The sequence below is a fragment of the Lethenteron reissneri genome, chromosome 51 (genome assembly GCF_015708825.2).
Source record: "Lethenteron reissneri isolate LAM-NWPU_2019-01 chromosome 51, ASM1570882v1, whole genome shotgun sequence".
NCBI lineage: Eukaryota > Metazoa > Chordata > Hyperoartia > Petromyzontiformes > Petromyzontidae > Lethenteron > Lethenteron reissneri.
This window is the reverse complement of record NC_083829.1, coordinates 12,134,038-12,160,349: the sequence shown is the minus strand read 5'-3', so window position 1 is coordinate 12,160,349 and position 26,312 is coordinate 12,134,038. Positions and strand designations below refer to the sequence as shown.

Genomic DNA, 26,312 nt, shown 5'->3' with positions numbered 1-26,312 from the left:
TCGCCCTGCTGGCAGCAGGTCACGGGACAAACTCAAGTGCCCTGGGTTTACTGAGACAACTGGCAGATACACCGGTGGTGCACTCCTGTGCCAACTCGCCCGGCGCTCCACTATCGCTCCTCTGCCCTCCGCTGTTGCTGGAGGGCGACTGCATCCAACTGCCCAGTAAGCTCACAGTGCACGTAGCCTGGCACGACCCAGTAGCGTCCTTCACAAGCCTCCTGCACACACTGACACACAACGAGAGTCACAAAGACATCCGTATAATTACAGACTGCCGGGGCAAGTTGTTGTTAGCGAGCACCTGCGAAGGCCGCACGGCGGTACCTATCAAGGGTTGTCGTGTGGTCAGAACTAAGACTCGGCCGCCTTTGTCTCCCTCGCGCCAAGTATTCCTTGACGCTGGGGCGACCTAGGAGGGGAGGCCCAGGACACGCACACGACGAGGGCACGGGGCGCGTGCGGCGGCGCCCACTCGACGCGTCCCCGTGCGCACGCGGCGGCGGCGGCGGCTGGAGCACGCCCGCCCCCCCCCCCCCACTAATCCGGCCAGACGGAGACACGCGCTCACAGAGTGACACGGCAGCCTCTCCTCCGAGCGCCATCGCGCACTCGCGAGCTGCTTCCTTGCAACGAGGTAACGCGGCGGAGGAAGCGGCGCTTGACCCCCCGTCCCCGCCGCACTGCGCCCTCGCCGGGGCGGGCAGCGCGGCCCCACGGGGCGCCGCGCGTCGTGCACGGCGCCCCGGGGTGGGGGTCGTGAGCGCGCCAGCGATGGCGCCCTCATCCAGCCCGCACGGCGCTCACCGCGCGCAGCCCGCGGGGACCGCAGGCGCCGCGGTTCGGGATCGCTCCGAGCGCCGAGGGCCGCGACGGCGACGGCGGCTCTCGGAGGCGGCGGCTCTCGCGAATGCGGCTCTCGTCGCACAGAGCCGCCGGCCAAGCCCCTTTAGACCCACCCACGCTCCCACCCACCCACGCCGCCACCCTGCACCCATCCTCCTCCACACACGCGCGGAGCGAGAGCAAGGGGGCCCTCCCGTGTCTCGCCAAAGTGGCGCTCTGTCGGATAGCCACAGAGCGCGTTCATTCTGGCGTGGTGCGTGTGCGGGGCGAGGCTGTCCCGTGTGCGAGGTGCGTGCGTGGAGGAGGAGGGAGGAGGAGTGGAGAGTCCGTGGGGGAGACTGTCGGTCGTTGGCCTGGCCCTGGGCTCTGGCGGGTGTGGGGGATACAGTAGCAGCTGCTGCTGCTGCTGCCGCTGCTGCTGCCGGGGCCCTTCAAGCGCATCGCGGGCGGAGGCGCAACGCGAGGTACGCGGAGCGGCGAGCGGCGAGGACGGCGGCGCTCGACCGGCCATCGTCGGCCACCCGCCCGGTGAGCGCGCGGGTGGCCGTGGCGGGTGCGAGCCGCTCGCCCCGGGCTCCCACGCACCGCCACGGGCACCGCCACGCGGCGTGATGGTCGGCGACGCCGCACTCGCAAATCCTGAGTTCGGTCGCCAGTCTCGGGTCGATTTCCCGGCGCGGCAGTCGAGAGCTGAGGGACGCGCGGCGCAGGTGAGAGCGGGTCCCGTCCGCGGCCACTGGGCCGCGGTGCGCGCCCCCGGGGCCTCTGGCCGTCTCAGCGCGCTCCACGGGCACCGCGCGTAGTGGAGAGAGCAGCAGCAGCAGCAGGAGAGCGCCGTGTTTCACCGCGATGGTTGGGGGGGAGGAGGACGGGGGGCGGCGGCGGCGGCGATGATGATGATGGGGCGCCCGGGTAACGCACCAGCCATGGTGGGAGGGGGATACGCGGCTGTGTCCTGTGCGTGTCCTGTGCGTGTCTTGTGCGTGTACACGCGTGTGCCTCGCTCATGGCCTGTGCGCCATCGCTGAGCGAGGACACGTCGCCGCCTGCTGCCACGCCACGCGGAGGGGAGTCTAAAGGGGCTCCCCTGTGGGTGGATGAGTTCCGTGGGCGCACGGGGTAGAAGCTATCGGGGCCATGATGCGGTGGTGGACGCGGCGCGACTCACGCCGGCTTCGCCCGCGAGTCAATGGCGCGCGGCGTGGGGGTTTGAGTGTCCGTGTGGTGGTGTTGTTGGTGGTGTTGGTGGTGGTGTTGTTGGGTACAGGCGGACGGGGAGGAAGGAGCGTGCGGTCTCGCTGGCCCCATCACGGGCGCGCGCACCCCCATGAATGGACGGTCCCAGACCCTTTAATCCCCTTCGCACTTCAGTGCCCCCCCCCCCCACCCGCCTTTCCCTCGGGGCACTGGACCCCTGAGTAAACTCTGGCTCCACAAGTGGGGGTTGCCACCTTTTCCTGTAAGAAAGCTCAACAGAGCAAGCCCGGTACCGCATCTCCGTATAAATCAGCTGCCACCCAAATCCCAAAACTCTCCTGGTCAAAACCGGACAGGTGGCAACCCGAGCGAGCCCGTGCAGTGCCCACTGCGCCATCATTCCACGCGGGGCTTGTGCCACCCGCCCGGGGTGGTGACCCCAGTGCTGGTGCAGAAGAAAGGTAGCGAGCCCAGTTGTTCCGCACTTTGTCACGGGAATGCTGCATCCACCTCCACGCAGTACTCGACCCCCCCGCCTCCTGCCGCTGCTCGCAGTAGCCACCATCTCCCTGCGCCATGCCGGTGATGCCGCCTCTCCTGTTACACGGCGTGCGGTGGGTGAACTGGGGTTGTGTGCCTCGGGAGAGTTGGACCCGGCCACCTCGAGGGGTCGGGGACTTTTGGGCCTATAGGATTTGGGTTGCGGACCCAGGGAACTTGGGATCGGGTAAGAATGGGGCTGTCTGGTCGCCGCCTCTCCCCCCACTGTAAACCAACGCGGGACGGGCATCTCAGCCGCTCCGCTCGGCAGCCGCCGACACCGCGCGGCCCCCTCCTGCAGAGAGGCTCGGCGCGGCCCCCCGGACCGTCCCGAGTCAGACCCGGACAGGTGGCAACCCCCGGGCCGGGGTCTCGGCGCCCGGGACCGGGGTGGGGGGGGGGGTCCTGGGACCCAGGGACCCCGAGTGGGCGCCCCCAGCTGCTCCCCGGTGCCAGGCGGCGGCGGCGTCCGGGAGCATCCACAGCGGAGACGAACTCGGGCGGCGGGGGGGAGAGGAGGTGAGAGGGACCGAGTCGGGGGGGGGGGGGGGCAGGGGGCTGAGCGGCCGCGCGCGGGGGCGAGGAGGGAGATGGAGGCAGGAATGGATGAGCTTGAGCCGGGCCCGGCCGCGGAGTGGAGAGAGGAGGAGGAGGAGGATTTTGAGTCCGGAAGAGACGGGGGGAGAGAGACGGGGAGCGAGAGACGGAGTGGGGTGGGGGGGGTCCCGTCGGCGCTGCTGGGCGCGGCCCCCGGAGGAGGCGGCCGGGCCCTGCGCCGCGCCAGTCCCTCGCAGCAGCGCGGGGGAGAGGAGGGGGAGGAAGCGAGCAGGAGGAGGAGGCCTCCATAGCGCCGGCGACGACTGCCGCGGCCTCTCGTAGGCAAATGGCCGGGGCTGTCGCAGCGGGCGGGCGGCGTCTCCCGCGGGGGCTGCCCCCCATGGGGGGCAGCCCCCGCGGGGATGACGTCCCCGGCAGGTCGGACCCCGCAGCCGCCATCACATTAATCGTCGTTACAGCCATCAGCATCGTCGCCATCTCCTGCCCCTCGTACTCCTTTGTGTCTCGGCGAGTCGCCTGCAGGGGAGGAGGAGGCGGCGGCGGCGGCAGGCGACGCGCGCCGCTCCCTATGGAACGGCGCGCTCCGCGTGCGCGCAGCGCCTCGGTGCGCTCCCTCTCCTCCTCCTCCATCGTCATCCCTCTCCTGCTCCTACTCCATCATCGTCATCATCCATCCCTCTCCTCCATCATCGTCATCCCTCTCCTCCTCCACATCCCGCGTCGTCCGTTAACAACTCGCCTTGTCCACCCTCTCTTCTTCCTTCCTCATTCACCATCCACTTCGTCTGCCCCCATCAATGTTCCTCTTTCTCTACCCGCCTATTTTGTCGCATCGCTCATCCGCTATCTTTGATCATCCACCTCCTCTGCCTTCTCTTCCCTTCCTCGCCGTACACCCTCCCACTCCACTGTCCTCCATCCGCCTTCATCCTCTGTTCTCAACTCTTTTCCTCTTCCATCAGTCTTAAGCCTCTTACACCCTCCCCCATTCTCTTCCGCCATCCTTCCATCAGCCACCTCTTGCACCACCCCCCAATCCTCCTCCACCTACATTCATCTGCCATCCTCCTGTGCCACACGTGGCCATGAGTGAGGGCGGCACGTGTGGTGGGGGATGCTGTGATTAGAGAGCTGGAGAGAGCTGGAGGGGCATTCATATTCTGCGGTCTCAGCACCCAGCACTGTGGCACGGCCCTTGACCCTGGCCCGGATCCCCGTGTCCGTAGGGGGGGTGCCTTTGTTATGGTGATGAGACTCGGTCGTTTTGCGTAACCGGTAACCGCATGAATAAACTTTAAAATCGGTTCACCACAAGCATAGACACTACTAGAGTAACAAACACTTTACCTTGTTATTTGACATGTCGATGACTGGCAGTCCGTGTGTGGCGGGGTATAGGGTGAGGATGCTCCCACCGTTTCCAAGACGCCGGGGACCGCGTGGAAGAGTTGGCCAAACACTACTCCAGGGCGTCCTCTCGCGGAGGCCCCTTCCGCCAGCAGCGGCGTAAACGAGACATTGCAGGGCTGCGCCTCTACATCTTAACTGAGAAACGAGGGCAAACGTACCGCGCTGCCACTAAGGCTGCCGTTAGGTTTGTACATCGGCGCATGCCAATCGGTGCTTTCGTTACTAAATCTCCACTGGAATCGTTTAGCTGACTCTGGAACCCGGTTAATTGAGTTTTAACCCAGAAGAGAGATTTGGACCTGGGCTGGTTCTGCTGGAATCCGCTTCTGCGTGGAATTATACTGCAGGCCGAGGTTCCCCTATGGATAGCCTGGCTCCTGCCATGGAAGTGTGCCAGTTTCACCACTCGGGGCTGCCAACACAGATAATACAATGCTATAATTTGTTGCTGTCATTATATTGGACCAAAGGCAGTGGTGGAAATTACACATTCCAATGAAGGGTTCAGTTTTTTCCAGAGGACAACCGCTTGGTGTAGTAATTTACTTTATACAGGAGAGCCACTCGTGTTCAGAGGTGCCTGCGTTGGCTTTTTATTTTAGTATGTTTTGAGCCAATTAAAGATGACGGTGTTTATTATGCAAGTTGGAGGAAACAGGATCACCCGGATAAAACCCACACAACAATCTGTCTCCGTATCGATCGAGACAGATGGCAGTCCACTTGCTGTGCTGCATTCTCCTGGCAAGTCAGGTATTGGCACCTCCTGCAGTGCGGTGATCCACCAACCCTTGCTGCCTCAACAGCGCTGGATAATAGGCCACGTGCATAGCCACTACCGAATTGGCTAAATATTGGCATGAATGTATCAACCCTTGAGGGATGATGAGCCGCGTAGAGCTGCAGCCGATACTGGTGCCTTTACCCAGGAATGGCACAAAGTGTCTCGTGACTCATTTCACGAGGGCCCTGCGTTAAAATGTTTGACGAGTCAATTTGTTGGCCGGTCAGTGGTAACGGTAACGTCGGAGTGGCAATGCGACAGCTTCTCCCATCATATTGAACGCTGATCTTCCTATCCGTAGTGAAACCACGAATAACGGCTGGCTAAGGAGGCATCGGAGAAAGCTAGTTTTCTTTTCCGTGCCAATGACTTTATTAACTCAGAACGATCATCACTACTGGCTAATTTACAAGGCGTCAGTTCAGCCCAAGTTGGAATCCTGCTGCTGCTGCTGTCCACATCGGGGGTGAGCACCTAGTTCCTACCTTGCTGCTGCACCCGATAGAAATCACAGTGGAGTGGCAGTCGGGGTGGATCAATGATCGAGCGTTCGTTGATTCTCTCCGGTTCGCTCGCTCACCAGCGGCCAGTCACCTCCTAATCACTCATCTACCGCTACTGCCATGGTTACCATTCCTGTGAACTCCACTCATTGATTCCTGCTCCACCTATGTTGAGGACTCTGTACCAGACGTGACTCTTTCGTCTCTTATCCACGCTGTTCAACCACCACACTGCAGGTCACAACAACACACAAAGACAAAGATCCCCTGAATAGCCTACACAGACTATTGGGGCAAGTGCTGTTAGGGAGCACCTATGAAGGCTGGCGCGGCACACGAGGGGGTGGGTGGTCAGCACCAAACCCGGCTGCCTTTGTCTCCCCAAGTGGCAATGTTTACGCATGGCACAAGGTACTCATTTGAGGACTAGCTCAGATAATCGTCACAGGTGTTGTCCATGGACGGGGAATTGAACTCGAGTGGCCGGGTTCATAGTGTAGCACGCTAACCACTGCCACCGCTTCCTACAACAATAGACTCACCCACTCAGTCAAACACTCACCCACCCAGACACTCATTCACTCACGAAGTAACTCACTCAGTCATCCACTCACACATTCACTCACTCACTAAACTACTTACACAAGCATCCACTTATCCACTCACTAACCCACTCACTGACCCACTCACCCTCTCACCCACACACCACACTGCACCTCACTTCTCTTTCCGCCTCTATCCGCACACTGCCCCACTTTAGAATTCCCTCATCCCGTCATCTTGGCCTCGGTCGTTGACTCTCAACTCTAAATCTCCTCGCAGTGCCTTAGTCTGGCTCTACGACCCTAGGGCATTACTACAGAACTCTAAGAACAGGAGGCATCTCTAATCCCCTTCAATGAAGCGCTCATTAAAACGTATTTGGCCAAACATCAGAGTGAAAAACCATCCCAAGGCAGAGTCTTGAGGATCCAGAGAGACTTTCCTGGATAAAGTAATATGACACTTTAATGGATTATTATGATGATCAAAATAAATAACGCCTTCTTCCACGATTTGTCTCTTCACAGAAAAATAACTAAAGTATTTTTTTACACATCCCATCAGCGGCACGTGCTGCTGGGACTCATCAGCAGTGTTGAGTTTACTGCACAGCGTTGATAGGTCGAGGTCAGGGGTCGGCAACCAAAATATAACAAGAAGAGGCATTTTTATAGATTTCGGTAAAAAAACCCCTCAATTTTCAAGAGCTGCAATGCAATGTGAATACGAGACGGCCCTCAATAAATAACGTCACGAAGCAGTCATTGAAGAGCTCAGGTTGCCGACCTCTGGTCTCGGCAGACTGAGAAACGTGCCCGGGTTGGGTCGACACTGTGGAGAAGGCAACCCAAAGGTGTACATCAACACAAAACTCCATTGACTTGTGGAATGCAAGACATTACATGAGGAACGTTTCTCCCGTTATTTAATAATAGGAATTATCAATGCCAGTTATATAACCAGAAGGACTTTGCCGAGTCTCAGGACCATTTTCCAGGAGTATCATGCATTGGGGTGTTTGGCCACTCCCGATGATGACTGTTTGGCTTCTTGTGGGAGGAACTTGGCACATGAGGTAATGACACTCGCCGTCTTGCGTAGGGGTGGCTGCCGTTCACAAAACGGGGAGTTGATAACGTTCCATTCCTAGGCATGTTGGGGATGCATTGATCCATCGGTGAGTATCGCGTTATGCAACCTGCAATACATTCCCTGAATTACACACTTAAGAATCATAACAAGTCCTCAACTTATGAAAGCCCAACTTACGAACATTTCCACTTACGAACCAGCTGCCTTGAGATAGGAGGTCGCGAGTTCAAATCCCTGTTGATGTTTTGTTGCCTGTTTGGAGTTGACTCATCCCATCATCATCCCTCCTACCAGGGTCGATAAAATATATACTACTTTATGGGGAAGATCAACAGTGGTTGTACTATGGATAGACCGTCCTCCCGCCATAGTAATGCAGAGTTTCCACCATTGGCTGCGGGCTGCAAATGGGAGGTGAACACCAACAGGCTATCACTTTGAGGAGAGCAGATGTAAAATCACTGGAGGCTCAATCACAAACGGATCGAACGAGGTAGTCAACGTTGAACGTGCGTACGCACACACGCATACCGGGTATGCACGTGGCGGGAGTACGTTTGGTATTCGTGCCGTTTTTCATCGTGAGAGGCTGTCATCGTGAAGGTGCTGCTGTGTTTCACAGTCTGCAGTCGTTTCAGAGTCCGGGGCCATGTTGCTGTGTGTGTTTGATTCCAATTGGGTGATTCTGCAGTGTCATTTTTATCATTTGGCAAATTGGAACCCCGATGCTGGCACACAATGGCCTCCTGACTTCGAATGACGTCACGGGATCTTTAACTTCAGCTGTGAGCGGACAGCGCGTCGTATTTTAGGGTTGATACACTCGCCAGTAGTAACCAGGGCGGCCTGCTGGATTAGTACAGTGAGCCTTTCATGCGGTGAATTTGCTACAGATGGGCCGTGTTGCTGCTCAAAAAGAATCTACTCAGGGATTCTCACAACGAGCCCAGCTGCTGACCCATCACACGCCACAATGGTGTACATGAGTGTCTGGTTATTCCCAAACACGAAGCCTTAGTGGACATTTTATTAAAATATTCTACTGAAATAAACATCGGAAGGTATCCAATTCCATTAACAGCCTTGTGCCATCGTTGGGAACTTCACATTGCTATGGCAGTGGCAAGTCTATCCATTTGATGACTGCTTCTCGCAGAGTGCTACTCATTTTATTGTCCCCAAAGAGCTGACGATTGGGGCCTAGTTGACCCCCGGCAGGCTGGGATTTGAATTCACAACCAAACATTGGGCAAGCGTCTCCCTCTAACCGTGGCCCCACCACCCAGGTGCAGAGTTGCAGGGGCAGGTGGCCATTTGTCGTGCTTTCTGTCCCCCAATTCATGCCAAGCGCAATCGCTCCATGGCCGGGGAATGGAGCAGTCCCAGCCTCGTGGGGTATTGAAACACGTCCTTGCCCAAGTTTGCATTTAATGTTGAGAAATGGGCAGGGATGTATATACTTATACAGTTTGTACTTGTATACGTTATTTTTATTTATTACTTGACGAGTTTACCTTTTCTCTAATTTGCGCTCCTGTCGTGTTTTCATTTTGTTTGTTGTTGTAACTCGCAGACCTGCACTGACTGGACATCTATGAAAAGTAGACGTTTTGTTGCCTCACGAATGCAAAGGAACAGAGCGGTGTGGCGTGGAATGGTGGCGCAGCGGTTAGCGCACAGCGATACGAACCTGGTGACCTAATTTCTATTCCCAGTTGTGAGCGATATCATCAACGTGGTGAAGTTTGGTCAAACAGCCGTCCGTGACCATGATGGCATGGAAAGCCATCTAGGAGAGGATTTATTATTCTCAAATAACTTAAATACTAAAGAAGTTTGTAATGCACGCAGATTTCGTTCAGTCTCAGAAAGAGAGTAAGAGAGACGAAGACAAAGAGAATGATTCAGAGGTGTGGGAAACCGCAGACAAGTGGGAAGGCAGCCAGAACCGGTGCCACTAATCGCCCAAGCTCTGCGTTCCTATATGAGGCTGTTTGGCCAACTCCATTATTGAGTTGGTTGTGCACGTGAGAGGACACCAGAGTGGCTGGAGAAAACCCACGCGCCACGAGGGGGTGACACTAAAACCCCGTACAGATGGAAGTTAACCTACTTGAACCAATGGTTAAAGCAAGCCTGAACTCTGCTGATTAGGCACCGAATATTGAAATCACTCCAGAATTTGCTTATGTTAAACCAGTGGTTCAAGCAAGCCTGAACTCTTGCTTAAATTGAATTTGCTTAAATTGAACCAATGGTTCAAGCAAGCCTGAACTCTGCTGATGAGATGCTGAATGTTGAAACTGGTGCAGAATTTAATTTTAATGGAACCCATTTTTGGGAGCGAGACTGGCCCTGCTGACGTGCCCAGACGCGACGCACGCATTTGTCCAGCGACTCGCTCATCTGTGACGTAGCCGAGGGACTTAGAAGGCATTCGCTGCGGGCAGAGAGCAAGGGCACAGTGACTTGACCCATAGTTGCGAGCAGCATTCAATAAGAACAACGATGATGATGATAACAAGCTTGATTTATCCCGTGCTTTTCATGTGAAACATCCTAAAGCGCTTAACAAGCAACATTAAATAAAAAAACACATTAAGCCAAGTAGTGGCGATGATGTAAAGACAGCTCTGTCAGCTGCGCGGTGGTGGCAGCGGTGGCGGCTACACTGCTGCACGCGGCTGGCTGTGATCTGGTGCTGTGGAGGCAGCAGTGATGGTTGGTGGATGGTACAAACGTTGGGAAACTCCCTGGCTCTGCCAGGAGAAGGTGGTAAAGCAGAGATTTGGGCTCCATGTGTTCCGTCTTTATGGGATAGAGTGTTTCCCCCTCACATGTGTGAGTTTTTTCTAGGGGATTAAATTTTGTCCCACATGTAAACACTCATTAATTGGCCAAAACACCTCAATATATAAAGGACTGCAGAACTTGAACAATTGTTTGCTCCGGCTCCTCACCTCCTGGCTGCTGTTGCCTCCTTTCAACCAACCCACTTACCCACCCACCCAACTACCAACTTACCCACCCACCCAACTACCAACTTACCCACCCACCCAACTACCAACTTACCCACCCACCTACTTAACTACCCACCCACCCAACTACCCACCCAGAGCACAGGAGAGAGGAGAGGGGGCATGCGGGTAGAGAAGGGTTTGTGAGTTGGGGGGGGGGCTAGAGGTTGTCACATGTGAGAGGGGGCACCCGGGGGCAAGAAGAGGTGGAGATGTTGGGGCTGGGCAATTGACCCTGCAGGCACGAAGCCTTCTCCCCTCCCACGCCTGCCCCTCCACGTCAACGGCACGGCCATCCTTCGCACATCCCGTCAGCCGCGCGGCCCAGTGGGAGTTGATGATCCCGATGCCACCCAGCGACTCACCGCGCTCGGGGCGACGGTTTCCCGTGACGCAGGCGATGGAAGCGGACGACGGGGAGGGCGCCGCGGCGGCCACGCGGCCGGGCGGAGACGGACCGGCTGACAAAACCGAGGAAAGCTCCCGGGGAGAGGAGCGCGAAGCCACCGCAACCGAGGCGCCGGAGGCAAGCGCGAAGAGCCCTGGTCACCTTGAGGCGCGGACGCGGACGGAGGGGACGAGGGAGACTGCAGCCAAGCGGAAGGCCACGGTGGACAAGGGCATCCAGACGGATGGGCGGCAGCGGCACTGCTGCGGTGCAGGTGTGCAGAGTGTCATGCGTGACTGGGTGCCGCTGTGTGTCACTGTGTGTGTGTCACTGTGTCTTTGTGTCACTCTGTCGCTGTGTCACTGTGTGTCACTGTGTGTCGCTGTGTCACTGTGTGTCACTGTGTGTCACTGTGTCACTGTGTCGCTGTGTGTATGTTACTGTGTGTCGCTGTGTGTCGCTGTGTGTCACTGTGTGTGTGTCACTGTGTGTCGCTGTGTGCGGGGGGCGGTAGTGTAGCGGTGAATTGGGCGACCTGGATTCCATTCCCACTCATGACCAACTCCAGTGACAATTGTCTTAACTGGTCCTGGCCTTCCCTAGGTTGACTTAACCTCAAATGAGTGACTGGTGCAGTGTATCAACATCGCCGCTGGGGAGACAAAGGCGGCCGAGCATGTTGCTGACCACCCACCCCTTCGTGTGCCGTGGCAGCCTTCATAGGTGCTCGCTAACAGCACTTGCCCCAACAGTCTGTTAAGGCTACACGGGAGGTCTTTGTCCTTGTGTGTCACTGTGTGTATGTATTGTGTGTCACTGTGTATGCATCACTGTGTGACGCTGCTTTTGTCTTTGTGACTCAACAAAGATCTCCTGTCAGCATTCAACAGCTTGGTGGAGAAGTGCTCTGCACGAGCACCTATGAAGGCCGCACCAGCATGTAAGGGGGTGGTGGGGTCAGCACCACACCCGGCCTCTTTGTCTCCCCAGTGCTGGTGTGGTGTACCTGGTGTGGTGTTTACACACCACAACAGGTACTTATTCAAGGCTGAGTCGACCTAGGAGAGACCCAGAATTGGTTCAGATTTATCAACGATGTTGACCGCGAGTGGGAATTGGACTCGGGTCTCCAGCTTCATACAAAGTGCGCTAAGCACGACACTACCACTATCACTAACCACTACACTACCAATTCTAGATTTGAAGCTTTCGTGACTGCAAGTATTTATATTCTTAGGTTTTTTCGGTAAAGTCACGTAGGTAAAAAAGAATAGTGCCTGTCAAATAAGATGGTCCAAATATTCTTCAGTTACCGTATAGTTTATTCTTTTTTTTTACACACTGGTTTTCCTGCTTTAAGTTTTACCACACATATTTGGCAAATCTAGAATTAATCCCAGCAACGTAGCAAAGTGCTGTTTCATCTACATAACAAAGGCTCAGTCCCATTCACAGCAGCCGCACCTTTACATCAGCCGCACCTTAACGACTCTTGGAACCTCCCAATTCAACCAGTCTACAGAACAAAGGTTCATTCCTAGCAGCGGTTTCAGCCGCACCACCTCTACATAACAAAGGCTCAGTCCCAATTTACAGCAGCCGCACCTTTACATCAGCCGCACCTTAACAACTCTTGGAACCTCCCAGTTCAACCAGTCTACACAACAAAGGCTCATTCCTAGCAGCGGCTTCAGCCGCACCGAACCTCACAATAATAATATCCAGGGGCCTACCTTGGCTCCTCCCACCCTCAACCAGTATGTATACAAGGACTGTTTTCTTGGAATTTCTCTTACTTGATACAGCAATCGTGCTGTGACGGTTCCCCCTGAAGACGGAAGCTTGTGTTGCCTCCGAAACGTCGTGATTTTTATTTTATTTTTGTTTTACTTTTATTAATTACATTTTTTTACCTACGTGACTTTACCGAAAAAACCTAAGAATACTACACTACCACTATTACTAACCACTACACTACACTATCACTAACCACTACACTACCACTATCACTAACCACTACGCTACACTATCACTAACCACTACACTACCACTCTATCACTAACCACTACACTACCACTACACTACACTATCACTAACCACTACACTACCACTATCACTAACCACTACACTACTACTCCCCTAGTTGCACAGTGACACACACATGGACAGAACAAGAACCGCCATTCACTATGAAATGGATGATGTCACCACCTCACCTGTGCCAGCCTAGGTGCACGTTGAGGCCACGTGAGGTTTCAAAGGCTTGCCAGCAGGAAGTCACGAGACAGACCCGGTTGCCGTGGGTTGTTTGAGATAACTGGCAGATGTACCACCTGGGCTCCCCACTGGGCCACATTGTTGCCTCTTAGCTGTCTTGCGCTCCTCTCATTTTCCTGCCCTCCGTTGTTGCTGGAGGGCGACTGCCTTCAACTGCCCAGTAGCATCCTTCATGAGCCTCCTCCATAGAGGCCGATCTTGACACCACTGGTACCGGTCTTTGTAAATTGCACCAGCTTCACATTCTCCTGAACCGCATTCTCTCCATCTCTTCTCGAGCCCATGCTGCACCCGTTTAGACCCCTCTATCCAGCCAGACAGAAGTTGCTTGGGCTTGCCGTGGCTGAGAATGTGGGCTACATGACTCAGTCTCACCTGATCACTGATGGAACTTGGAGGAGCTCACTGATGGGAATATGTCCAGATCTTTGAAGGATATGTGAGCTCCTCACACAATCCAGCCTGGTTAAACCCTGGATGGATCATAGCCAGGCCAGCCTGAATGTGTTTAATTGGCACAAATGTTCCATGAGAGGGGTCCACGTTTTGCAAGCATAGAGAAGGGAGGGCATAATTGTGGCTGAGAAGACCCTAAGCTTTGTGTGGAGTAACAGACCAGATTGCTTCCACACAGTGTTAAACAGGTGATGACTGATTATAAGTTAGACCTCTGCTGGCAAACCGGTGCTGGTCATAAGCACACTACCTATGTACAGAAACTTCTCCACTCTCTCCACAACTGGTCCATCACTCATCGGGAATTGAGGGGATGGAGTGTTTGATGACATAAAATACCCAGCCAGGTGCTTAGTTTTGGTGGGGCTGATGGTATGGCCCCACCTCTTTGTGGCACGCTCCAAGTTCAGCAGTAGAACCCCCAACTCCTCAGTGAGCAGACATTTCCATATCATAGCTGACCAATAGGGAGCCATCCCTCGGCCTCAGTGACAAAGATGATTCCACATATAGCCTTTAACAGACTGTTAGGGCAAGTGCTGTTAGCGAGCACATATGAAGGCCAACACCATCCCCGGCCACGTCACTGTGTGTGAGGAGTGGTGGCGCACTACAAATACGGTGACCCGAGTTTGATTCATGGTTGTGGTTAACAGCTAGCATCAGTGGCTAGGAGTGGTATCTAAACCTGGTACTGTGTCCCGCCGGAGTTCCTGGTGCGAGATGCAAACACGATCACTGGGGACACAAAGGTGGTGCCAGGGGCCGTGGCTGAAATCTGCATTCGATCCCAGGATTTCAGCGCTCTGACCTCCTGAGCCACCTGCCCTGCTGGCCAGATGCATTCATCGCTCTGACGCCGTCCGCAAGGAACAACCGGGCTCCTTCACACGCCCGCCTGCCGAGTGCACACGCACAGCCGGTGGAACCAAAGGTTGGCCGTGTGGCGCGGGAATGCTCGGAATGCCAGGAATGCGATCCCGAGCGGGCGCACGCCGCAAATCCGCGGCCCTGCTGCCGCGTCGTCGGTGCGAACCGCGGCGGCGTCCCCGGGGCGCCGGGGCGCGAACGCGGGGACGGCGCCCCGGCGATTCCATGAGCGGCGTCGCTGGGATTTGGCGACGATTCCGATTCCACAAAGTCCACCGGGCCTCTTCGCGCCTCGAGGCAGCTTATTAAAAAAATCCCCGCATGGGCGGTCGCACGCGTCTTTGGAGAGCCGGTCCCCTCCGCGCGCGTGCCTACTGCGTCGTCGTGATGCCGCCCCAATTACCACGACCGGGAGCCCTGGTCAGTGGGAGCGCAGGTGCGGGGTGAGACGCTGCAGCAATGTTAACGAGCCGCGCTCATTGCCGAGGAGCCACGTGATCGCATCGTGCGTCAAGTAGCCAACATGCTCGGCCACCGCATGCCCAGCCACCGGATGCCCAAGCAGCTTCTGTTTGAAAGGATAAAGGGGGCTAAATGGTCACGATACGTTGAAGAAGAGATGAAGAGATGGACTGATGCAGTACAGGAGGATGTGGAGTGTATTTGCCGAAGACTGTACCAGTGGTCCATACTCTTTGGTTCTTTCGGTAAAATCACGTAGGCATAAAATATTTTCTATCTACGAGACTTTACCGAAAGAACCAAAGAGTATGGATCCCTGCAGTCACGAAAACGTCAAGTCTAGATTTGATCTAGATTGTACCAGTGGTGTCAAGATCGGCCTCTATGGAGGAGGCTCGTGAAGGACGCTACTGGTCAGTCAGAGGCAGTTGCCCTCCAACAACAACGGAGGGCAGAGGAGCGACGCTCAAAACAACGAACCGGGCAGCTAATACGCAGCAAGTTGGCCCAGTAGGAGGAAAAGCTGGTAAATCTCTCGGGCATCTCAGTCAGTCAACCCATGGCACCTGGGTCTGTCCCATGACCTGGCAGTGAGTGTTCAACACTTCACGTGACCTTAAAGTGCACATAACCTGGCACAAGCGTCGTGGTGATGTCACCACCACTTAGTGGTGATAGCCGGTTGTCGTTGTGTACGTGTGTGGGTGCGTGTGCGTGTGGGTGCGTGTGGGTGCGTGTGAATGCGTGTGTACGTGCGTGTGTACGTGCGTGTGTACGTGCGTGTCCCCACAGCCGTGGAGTCCCCGGACCCCGCGCTGCTGCAGCCGCAGCAGAACACAGCCAAGTCTGGCATCCAGCAAATCATCGAGTGCTTCTGCACAGGTGTGGTGGGGGGGCGGGGGGGGGGTAGTGGTGCCACGAGATACAGCGGGGGCACCACCCACCATGAGAATCTCACCCCACTCACTCACCAATACACCCACTCAGCCACATGCTCAATCACCCACCCACGCACTCACCCACCCACGCACTCACTCACCCACGCACTCACTCACCCATCCACTCACTCGCCCACACGCTCAATCTTTTAGATAGGCCGAGGCTCACAGAAAAAGTTGTCCAGGTTGGGTCTCCGGTGGAAGATGTGGTGGCTCCACACGGCCTCTCTTTTTCGATTAAGTCAGAAATGTAACGCTACCGCTTTTACCGCTTCTGCCGCTGTTCCCACTGCCGCCGGCACTGCAGGCACGACGCAGCTGAAGCACCTGCTACTAAGGGAGGTGGACACCATCTTTGAGTGCCGCGCCTGCCGCAGCCTCTTCCGCGGCCTCCCAAACCTCGTCCTGCACAAGGAGGCCTACTGCTGCAGCTGGGAGCGCCTGCCCGGTCGGTCTCACCTCATTGGTGGCCTGTTTATTACCATCATCATCATCATTATTATCATTAGTAATAAATAGACACGCTAGCAGGCTGCAAATCCTTGGACCCACCCTCCGTCCCTATGGTGGTGTATCACGTTGGTGTGGGCGGGATCCGTGGCCAGGGTGGAAGGGGGGGTTGGGGGCGCGACGTTAGCGTTACGCACAAACCGGGATCAACACCGCGGATGAGGGTAACGTCATTGCCCGGTGCGGGATTCCGAAACGTCCAAGAACGGCGCCTACACGGCCAGCGAGATCCCATATGGCTCCCGGATTGCGGAGGTCGTGGGGTCACGAGGTCGTGGGGTCGCGAGGTCGGCTGGCATCCCGTGGGCAGATGCGCCCAGAACCCTCGCGGAAGCAGATGGCGTGGGAACCCAGGGACCGCGGGCGACTTGGTTCGCTCCGCGCGTCGCTACGCGGAGAGTCGGCACGGCGAGACATCGTATCCGCCTGACGGTAAAAGGGCCGCTCGCCGACCGGCACCGATTGCCCGGCTGCCGCGGCGATCTCTTGACCCTCGCGCTTGATCTCGCAGAGCCGTCGACCTCCGGTAAGGCGGACCGGCAGAGCCAGGCCGTCAAGGAGCTCCTGGAGGCCATCTACCCACGTGCCGACCGGCAGGAGTACGTCATCGAGCTGGAGCCCATCTCCTCCAACTCCAATGCGGTCTTCCAGAGCGCGCTGCCGCTTGGCGAGGCGCCGCCGGGCCCCGCCGCCGTGGAGCCGGAGTTTGACGAGGCAGCGCCGCCGGCCGATGGCGATGCCGGCGACGCTGGGCCCTCGTCGCCGGAGACCGACGCGGCTTCGGGCGGCCCGCCGCGGCCACCTCCGCCGCCCCTCCCGGACATCGCGTCGTCCGTCAACCGCACGTGCCGCATCTGCGGGAAGGTGTTCGCGTCGCGCAAGAGCACGCGCCGCCACATCAAGGTCATCCACCGCAAGCCGCCCGAAGAGGTCGGCGGGTTCATCGGCGGCGCGCGGCGCACGGCGGGGGGCGGGGGAGGCGAGGCCGGCGCGGCGGCGGAGTCGCCGGCCTCGCCGGCGCCGGCCTCGCCTTCGCCCCCAGCCTCGGAGGCGCCGGGGCCCCCGGCCTTCGCGGGGAAGTCGTGCCCCCTGTGCTGCAAATCGTTCGCCACCAAGGCCAACACGCGCCGCCACTTTGACGAGGTCCACCTGGGCGTGCGCCGTGACACCGGCGCCATCGCCACCACGGCCTCCGCCGTCCCGGGCTCCGTGTCGGCGCTTGGCTCCGCGGAGGAGGAGGACGACGACGACGACTCCGACGGCAGCGACGTCGACCTCTCTCTCTCCGGACGCCGATCCGGCGAGCCGGAGGCCTCTGGCGCCGCCAGGCCGCCGGCGTTCCCCGCGGGGTGGGGCGACCGCCCGGGCGCCGCCGCGGACGCTGGGCCGGGCCGGGGCGCGACCTGCGCGAGAGCGGCCGCCGAGCGGTCGGGCGTGGCGCCGGCGCTGGGCGTGTCGGACGCGACGGTCGGCTCTCTGGAGCCCGTCGTCAACCTATCCTGCGTCGTCTCCTCCCGGCGCCCGTGCTCGGCCAAGCGAGCGAGGGAGTCCGCGGACGACGCTGGGCCGGACCGGGACCTCCCACCTCCGCCGCCGGCCGACAGCGCCGGCACCGTCGAGTTCCCCGAAGCGGCGTGCGACGTCGCGGCGGCAGAAACGCCGCAGCCCGAGCCGAGCGTCAAGCGGGTCTCCCGGCGCAAGTCCAGCACGCCCATGAGCCGCAGCGCCATGGAACTGCTGACGCTGCTGCAAATGGCGCCGCGTAGCCCCGCGTCCTCCTGCGACCCGGCCGACCCGTCGCTCCGCGAGCCCGGGGAGGTCGTGCGCGGTGGCGCGGAAGAGGAGCGGCGGCAGCGGCCGCCGTTCCGCACGTCCACGGTGGAGACGCGTGCCAAGCGCCACTCGGTCGGCGCCGACGGCTACGGCTACGGCTACGGCTACGACGGCGTCGGGCGCTCGGGCCCGGCCGCCGACTGGGACATGGAGACCAAGATGTGCCTGCGCTGCCACCGGCAGTACACGACGGCCCAGACGCTCAAGCGCCACATGCTGCTCATCCACCGGCGTGACATTGGCCGCGTGGAGGGCGACAGCGACTCGTCGTCCGGCGGCGACGGTGCCGGCAGCCGGCGCCGGCAGCGGCGGCGGAGAGACCGCACGCGCAGGAGTCGGCAGCGGGCGCCGCACCGCACTCACGTCGAAGCAGAGAAGGAGTCAGCGCCAGCGGGAGCCCCGCGCGTCGCTGGCCCCGCCTCGTCCTCCTCCGCGTCGTCCGTCGACGATTCCGACGGCGGTGGCGGCGGCGAGCGGTGCGACGCGTGCGCTCAGAAGTTCGCCACCAAGGCCGGGCTCAAGCGGCACGCGTGCAGCGCACACGGGCGTCACGACGACGGGCTGGGCCGCAGCCAGCAGCTGCTGGCGCTGGCGGCGAGGACGGCGCGCGCCGCGCAGGGTCGGCGGCTCCGGCTGTCGCTGGGCTTCGACATGAAGCGGCTGTATTGCAAGCTGTGCAAGCGCTGCTTCACCAACCGCGCCAACATGCTCCGCCACATCGAGCTGCACTCGGACCGCGACGAGGGCGGCGGCATTTACGTCAAGTTCTACCGCTGCCCGCTGTGCCCCTACGAGACGCGACGCAAGCGCGACGTGGTGCGCCACATCACCATGGTGCACAAGAAGCGCTCGCGCGACCTCGCCAAGATCGTGGGCGGCCTCGAGAGCCGTGCCGTCAAGAAGCCGATAGACGCGTTCTTGAGCCGCGGCCGAGCCAAGGGTCCGGACGAGCGGGTGGGCGACCCGGCGGCCGACCCCGCCGGCGCTGCCGCGATCGGGGCACCGTCGTCACCGCCGCCGGCACCGGCGCCCGCAAAGTTGCCGCCGTGCCGGGCCAAGTCTCCGACGATGGCGAACGGGAGGGCGGAGGCGGCCGACGTGGCCTCTGCGGCGAGGTCGGCGCCGGCGCGGTACGAGTGCCCCGTGTGCCGCAAGGCGTTCGCCAAGAAGACGTGCCTCGCCCTGCATCGCCGGACCCACCGGCACGCCGCCAGAGCCGTCGGCGCCGGGCTCGCGGCTCAAAGGGTGGCGGCGGCGGAGGAGGAGAAAGCCGCGACCAAGTCTCTGGTCCGACACACGCGCTCCAAGGCCTTGCAGCCAGGTGCGTGCGTGCGTGTCGGTCTACTCGGCCTCACATGATTACCTGCTGTGCTGTGCAAACATCCGCAACGGGGATACGAAGGTGGCCGACAATGACGCTGCCCACCCACTTGCCCCCAACGGTCTGTTCAGGCTATAGGGGGATCTTTGTATCTATCAAAGCATTTCATCGCCTTCTTATGTTCACATGTGAATAATAGCAAGCAAACACATTTGTCATCGTCCTCATTGGCCGTGATAAATCCACTGCTGGAGCCGCCATGCAAGTCGCTCATCGGCGTGTGAATCGCTCCGAGTCGACGCGCCGTGGTGGCGTGAAGGAGGGCGGGGGGGTTAGAGCCGGCCAAGGGCAGCAGGGGCAGTCGAGGACAGCAGGGGGTGTGGGGGGGGGGCAGAGAAGGCGGGCCAGGGGAGACCTGGCCGGAGTAGGCATGGCACCAGGGGTCTGCGTCCCGAAAGGCCAATAGGCATCAAGATACGATGGGGTGGGGGGGATAACAGGTGAGACCATCGGGGAGTGGGTCCCAGTGACCTAAAGGGGAGGGAGGTTCTAGTGGAGTGGTGTGAAGTCGCGTTTTGGCTGCTGTGACGGCGAGAGAGGGAGTGCCAGGGCATGGGGGGGGGAGCGAGGGAGGGAGTGTCAGGGCATGGGGGGGGGGAGCGAGGGAGGGAGTGTCAGAGCATGGGGGGGGGAGCGAGGGAGGGAGTGTCAGGGTGAAGGAGGTGAGAGCGAGGGAGGGAGTGTCAGGGCATGGGGGGCGTGCGAGGGAGGAAGTGACAGGGTGAAGGAGGTGAGAGGGAGCGCGAGCCGCGCGGGAGATTCGAAGTCTCCGGGTGAGCGGGTGGATGTGGAGAGGACGAGTGGTGGAATATTCAAGGCTCCGAGGCACCCGGTTGGACGGCACTTCGGGTTCCGAGTAGCATGCAGGTGTGGAGCGGGATCCACGGCGATAGCCAGGAGACACCTCGTGCCGTCTCATGAACCCTCCGTCGAGAGAGAGAAGACCCGAAGTCACAGCCGGTCGTCGTGGTGGCCTTTACAGAAACGGATCGGTATTTGTGTTGTTAACATTACGGCCACGAACCCTCGGGATCGACGTCCCGTTGCTCATTCGGGGAGCGAGACCCCGTATCAGACTCTCCTCATGCTCGTGCTGCTGCCTCCTTATAACGTGCGTGCATGTGTGTGTGTGCGTGTGTGCGTGCGTGTGTGTGTGTGCGTGCGTGCGCGTGCGTGTGCGTGCGTGTGCGTGTGTGTGCGTGCGTGTGTGTGCGTGCGTGGGTCACAATGTGCCTTGCCCAGGTCACTCAAGATGAGACGGCCACGAGAAGTTCTGGAGAAGTCCTCTTCACCCAACGCGGCAGAAACCACCACCACCTCCGTAAACCAAATTCTCTCGGTGGCAGAGCAAGCGGCTCGCAATAGGGAGGTTGCGAGGTCACATTCTGGTTGCGAGGTCACATCCTGGTTGGCGGGGTTTACTCAAACCACCATCATCCCTCCCTCCAGCGTCAATAAATTAAACACCACTTTTGCATGGGGAAATCAACAGTGGTTGTCCTATGGAGAGAATCATCCCCACCAAAGGAATGTGGAATTTCCACCACTGGCTCCGCAGGGCTGTAAACGGGAGATGAGCCACCAAAGGCCCAATGCTCGTTTTGGCTGAAATTAACTTTTTGGAGACAACAGCAAACATCCAACCGCGCGTAGCGGCCACCGTCTCTGCTTTCGTCTTTATTTATGATGCGTCCCCACTTACCCTGTAAGCTTTTGGGTGTCAGTATTCAAAGAGATTTCGTCCCTAACTATGTGGACCTGCTAGGAGTTAATTGAAACTGGATTACACGCTGAACCTCAAACTTTAATTTAGCAGTTTTTTTTTATTCCAACTGTATCGCTCGGAATCTGGGTCGGGTTTTCCGGGTCAGGCTGTGGACGGGCACTTATGTTTCTCTGGCCGTCGCCACAAACTCCCACGGTGTCTTCCGGGAGTGGAATCGGCACTGTCCTTGAGAGATTTCTCAACGCGCAGAGGCTGAGCCCAGAATCCACGTGTGTGTCACACATCGGTGCTCTGTGTATGGTACGCGTGGAGTTCCAGCTTAGCTGCTCTGTGAACAAAGTGTGCACGTTGCGTTCATCATAAAACACGGTCGAGGCGAGGTAGTAGCTCGCGTCGATTGGATGTTGTTACGCACGCCGGTTTTTACTGTGGGTGGTTCTCGTGTTGAGGTTCGTGCGAGTACTTAGGCCCAGTGCTCTCTTCAACTTGATTTCACTTGTCACAGTGATCATTAGAATTTGGAATCAGGACTTTGAATCTGGACTTAGCAATTAATTTTTGTATTAATATATTCACAAAAAGGCCCACTTATATTTTAACAATTCTAGCATCAGTCCTTGTGAGTTTTTTTATTTGTTTGGTCATAAAATGACATTTAAAAAGTTATACTCTACGTTTAGGAACCAGATCCTTACTGTGAAGCCACTGTACTGGAGGCACACACAGTCACGTGGCCGTGGGAGCTGGGACTGGAGCACCGGATTCCTCGCAACAACAACGCCACAAGTGCTTCACATCGTACTCACTCAGTCTCATCCTTAACAACACCCACTGTCACCCTAACGTCACTACAACACTGCCACTTGTGCCAGGCTAGGTGCACCTTGAGGCGACGTGAAGTGTGGAAAGGCTCGCTGCTGCCAGGAGGTCACGGGAAAGACCCAAGGGCAGTGGGTTGACTTTCTGAGATAACTGGCAGATTGCACCACCTGTGCTCCCCACTGTTGTTAGCGTGATTTCTCCACTGTCCGCTGTTGTCAGAGGGTGACTGCCTCCAACTGCCCAGTAGCGTTACAGTGCACCTAGCCTGGCACTGCCGAGTAGCATCCTACACGAGGCTCCCCCCACAAGCCTCTCTCCCTCACACAGATGCTCACACTGTAAATAAAAAGCCGCTCCCTCACGTCTCACATCCCAACTCCGCATTCGAGAGTGGCCCCCAAGATTCAGCCCTTCTCTACCGCTGCGGGCAGGGGGTCACATTCATTTGCAAGTTTTCCGAATGGATTCTTCGTCTCCTGACCGTGTGATGCCAACAGCAGTGCAATCAGATAAACTTTGGGTGAAATGACGATGGATGAGAAAAAGACGAGGTTACTCTCTCACCTCTTCCACGTCGTGTGGTAAGCGTGGGAGAATGAGCCAAATACCCCATAGGCAAGGGCTCTATCGCGCTTCCTCTGGTGGAGACCCGCCAGCAGAGGACGGGAGTGAGCAGTTGCAGGGCTTGCCCCTTTGTCTTTTACTATCGGGCGGAGACGACGTCTCCCCGTGTCGGCTCTCCGTCGAGTAGCGCTCGGAGCGTGCCGAGTTGCCCACGGTCCCCAGACCCCCCACGCCATCCGCCACCGCGAGGATTCTCTGGCGCATCCGCCCACGGGACGGCGGCAGGCCTCGCGCTTCCACGACCTTGCGACCTACACAATCCGGGAGCCGTGCGTGACCTCTCCCACCGCATGTGCGGAGCGTAGGCGACGTTCTCGGATGTTTCCAAACCCCACGCCGGGAGCTCGGACTCGCTGCTGTCCCGTGTCGCCGTGCTCGTCCACGCAAACCGGGAGGGGGGGGGGGGGCACCTCCTCCCCGTCTACTGGGCGCCGTCATGAATCCCCGAGTACCGACCCTGCAAAACTTTTGGACCTTGCCGTGAACAGTTACCAAACGTTTCCCCATCTTTCCCTTTTCTAAGGCTCGGCAAACCCAGAGCAGCCTTACATCTCACATCTCACCTCATATCTTATCTCAATGCCTTCGAAGAACACCCCCAGTGCCAGCTGTCCCTGTGCGGCACAAGATGACTTAGAACCTGGTCTGAAAGTGTGCTTTAGTCTGCGGTGTCATTTTTGAATTTGGCATAACTGGACCGTGATGCCGGCACACCACGGCCTGCTCTTGCGAGTGGCGTCAAAGGATCTTTGTCCAATGTGACGCGGACGGCACAGACGACGCGGAATGTGCGCTCGAGAATCGATCGAGGGCCAATCAAGAAGGCACGGCTCTCTCCGAGCGCTCATTTGGTCATGTTACTTTGTTTTGTCAAATTTACAGAATTCGCGTGGGGCTGAGGCAGCATGTGCCGGCAGAGTGAGGGATTTGGTTCTCGTGTTTCCTGAGCACAGGTCCACAACGTAGGCAGCAACAAACACGTGGCACTGGCGTCAAAGTTGTAATGGGAAAGAGTTGCGGTGTTTCTTGAGCGAGGTTGAGAGCTTGGGGTAGCGAGCGATCGGACTGAGCTCGGAAGGGGCCTGGACTGTGTTTAGTTCAGGCTCACGGCTCGCCCACGTCGACCCCTCTTCTCTCATTCACATCGAGTTTGTCTCCGCACGGAGCCACAGTGAGCACTATTCCGACGAAGCATGGCACACTGATCGTTGGTAGCCGTAACTTATGTTTGTGTTTACGGTGGTTGTCGGTATCGTGTTTTCATGCCGCACGGCGCCTGGCGCGCTCAAAATCGACGCCCCTTGTACGAGCGGGCAGCGCTGGGGTTGGGGCGCTTTACTCGTGATTGGGGAGGTAAGTCGCGGGTTTATAATCTTGGTCGGGGCTCAACTTTTTCCACCATCCCTCCACAGTTAATAACACAAAGTACCACTTTGTGTAATAGTCAACAGGAGTTGTCCTATGGAGACAGCGGTCCTTGCCATGGGAATGTGGAATTTACGTAATTGGCTCCGGAGTAAGGGGCCACGCTTAGACTTGTTTTAAGATAGTGACGACACACAGCAGGAGGGCTCCCCCCACATTGCCTGGCATGCTTGTCACGTGACCAACACATTTCACGCTCAAATTTCACACCTCAAAAGTGCCGAACCCGTGACACTTCATGTTTAAGCGACCAACTAAAAAATATATGAAAATGTGGCCATCCCAACAGGTGGCAGTGGATAAGGAGACACAGCACACGGGGTTCGTTTTCGTTTGGACTCATCAATATCCGACAGGCATCCATTGCCACTGCTGCTCTGGGGGATCCCACATATGGAGAGAGAGCTGTCACCTTTTCTCTTTAATCAAAGCTTTTGTGACTGCAGGAATTCATATTCTTGGGTCACGTAGATAGAACCTATCTACGCGACCCAAGAATATGATTTCCTTTCTACGTGACTTCACCGACAGACCCAAGAATATGTAACCTTTACTCTTCGGGGGGCCCATTGGCACTGCCGAAAGACAACGATAACTCAAGTTTCGATTTAAAGCTTTCGTGACTGCAGGGATTCATCTTCTTGGTTCTTTCGGTAAAGTCACGTAGAAGGGAAGTAATAAAATAATAAAAATAAAACATAATAAAACAATTTTTCTACGTGACTTTACCGAAAGAACCAAGAAGATAACTCAAGTGTACCCCTCTGTAAATAGTGATAAACTCATCCCAAGAGTCGCTACACTGTGAGGACACGGAGTCACCGCTTCATTTCCACGCATCTCGGCTCATTCGTTACGTGCGACGTCGACGGCACGGCTCGGTATCTGCAGTGGAAAAGTAACCCTGCCTCTCCTGAGCCGCGCCGGGTTGACTCGGCAACGGCCCGGCGTCGCTCGGTTGTTCTGTGGAAAAAATAAAGAGGCATTCGAGTTTGTGATTGTGCGTAAGAAGACGGCGAGCCGCCTTGCTGAATGGTGGTTAGCTTGATAGGCGCAGTAGTCGCGAGTTTGTCATTTCCATTCATTCGAGATGCAGGGCCAAGAGTGGCCGGTGTTAGAGTCGAGCGGCGTTGTTCAGCACTGGAACTCGGTTAGCGCGGTCGGCGTTAGATATTTACGATGCAACGAACCGCGACGCTTGTCCGTGCTACGACATCTCATGTTTAGAGTTAATGTGCACTAATACATTTAAATGCTTGTAAGTTTATTTTTCCGCATGGCCAAGTAAGCACGTGTGTTTGATGCGAGGTTGCACGAGGTTCTGCTCCCGGTGGAGTTTGTGGACACCGCGAGTTTAAAACTAGTAAAGTTGAGTCCCTATATCGGTGGTATTTGCATTGGTGATGTGATGTTTCGTTTTGCCTGCCACGCCAGTTTAATTAGGACAGGAAGGAACACGAGGCTGCTTGTTTGTAGGAAAGTTTATGAAGCGTTTGTTATTGTGTAACCGGTAACCGCATGCCAAACCAGTAGCACGTTGAGGCATAACCGTTTGCAAGTTAACTGTTTAATTGGGAGACGAATGGAGCTGCCAGTGGTGTCATGCTGAGCAGCGTGCTGGACTTGTAACAGAGAGGTCGCCGGCTCGAGTCCATCTCGCGGCACCGCAGTTGAAGCAAAGCGGGCCTGTGTCCACCCGGCAGCAGTGCAAATAGGTTCACCAGCACGGTTCGTCGATCGGCAGGTTGTGCGTGGTGGGCCAAAGTGTGGGAAGGCTCATCTCTGCCAACACGCCTCGTCAATTGGGCGTAGTAGAACAAATACCCTCGATACTAATGTCAACTTGTAACGTAAGTATTTGCTTGCTCTCGAATAGAGAGGACATCTCCAGCGGCCCCAGGAACTACAGACGAGCAGGGGAGACAGTCACGTGGTGAGCCGGTCCCAACAATTGCCCGAGGTCTGCGGTCCTATATATATGAAGGTGTTATCGGCTAATTCATGAGTTCTTACGTGGGATAAAAAGTGCCCAGAGAAGTGCAACAACGTGTGCGAGAGAGCAACATACAGAAGGGACAGAGCCGATGTGTGAGTACTCACTTCCCTGCTG

General features: G+C 57.4%; 1 protein-coding gene across 1 annotated transcript; it reads left to right on the top strand.

Moving 5' to 3' along the window:
* The first annotated feature begins 3,938 nt into the window (after nucleotides 1-3,938).
* Nucleotides 3,939-25,765, top strand: ZNF800 (zinc finger protein 800). Its single transcript, XM_061572855.1, has 7 exons — nucleotides 3,939-9,166; nucleotides 10,888-11,152; nucleotides 15,736-15,825; nucleotides 16,189-16,329; nucleotides 16,903-17,321; nucleotides 17,376-19,545; nucleotides 20,848-25,765. The coding sequence occupies exons 1-7, from the start codon at nucleotides 9,068-9,070 to the stop codon at nucleotides 20,859-20,861; spliced, it is 3,198 nt and encodes a 1,065-aa protein (XP_061428839.1). The 5' UTR covers nucleotides 3,939-9,067; the 3' UTR covers nucleotides 20,862-25,765.
* Nucleotides 25,766-26,312: the final 547 nt, after the last annotated feature.

Bases quoted from the DNA above. Each gene is read 5' to 3' on its own strand.
- ZNF800 (XM_061572855.1), top strand. From the start codon at position 9,068: ATGAAAAGTAGACGTTTTGTTGCCTCACGAATGCAAAGGAACAGAGCG. The intron at 16,330-16,902 runs GTCGGTCTCACC...TTGATCTCGCAG, and splicing joins CAGCTGGGAGCGCCTGCCCG to AGCCGTCGACCTCCGGTAAG. The intron at 17,322-17,375 runs GTCGGCGGGTTC...GGGGGAGGCGAG, and splicing joins ACCGCAAGCCGCCCGAAGAG to GCCGGCGCGGCGGCGGAGTC.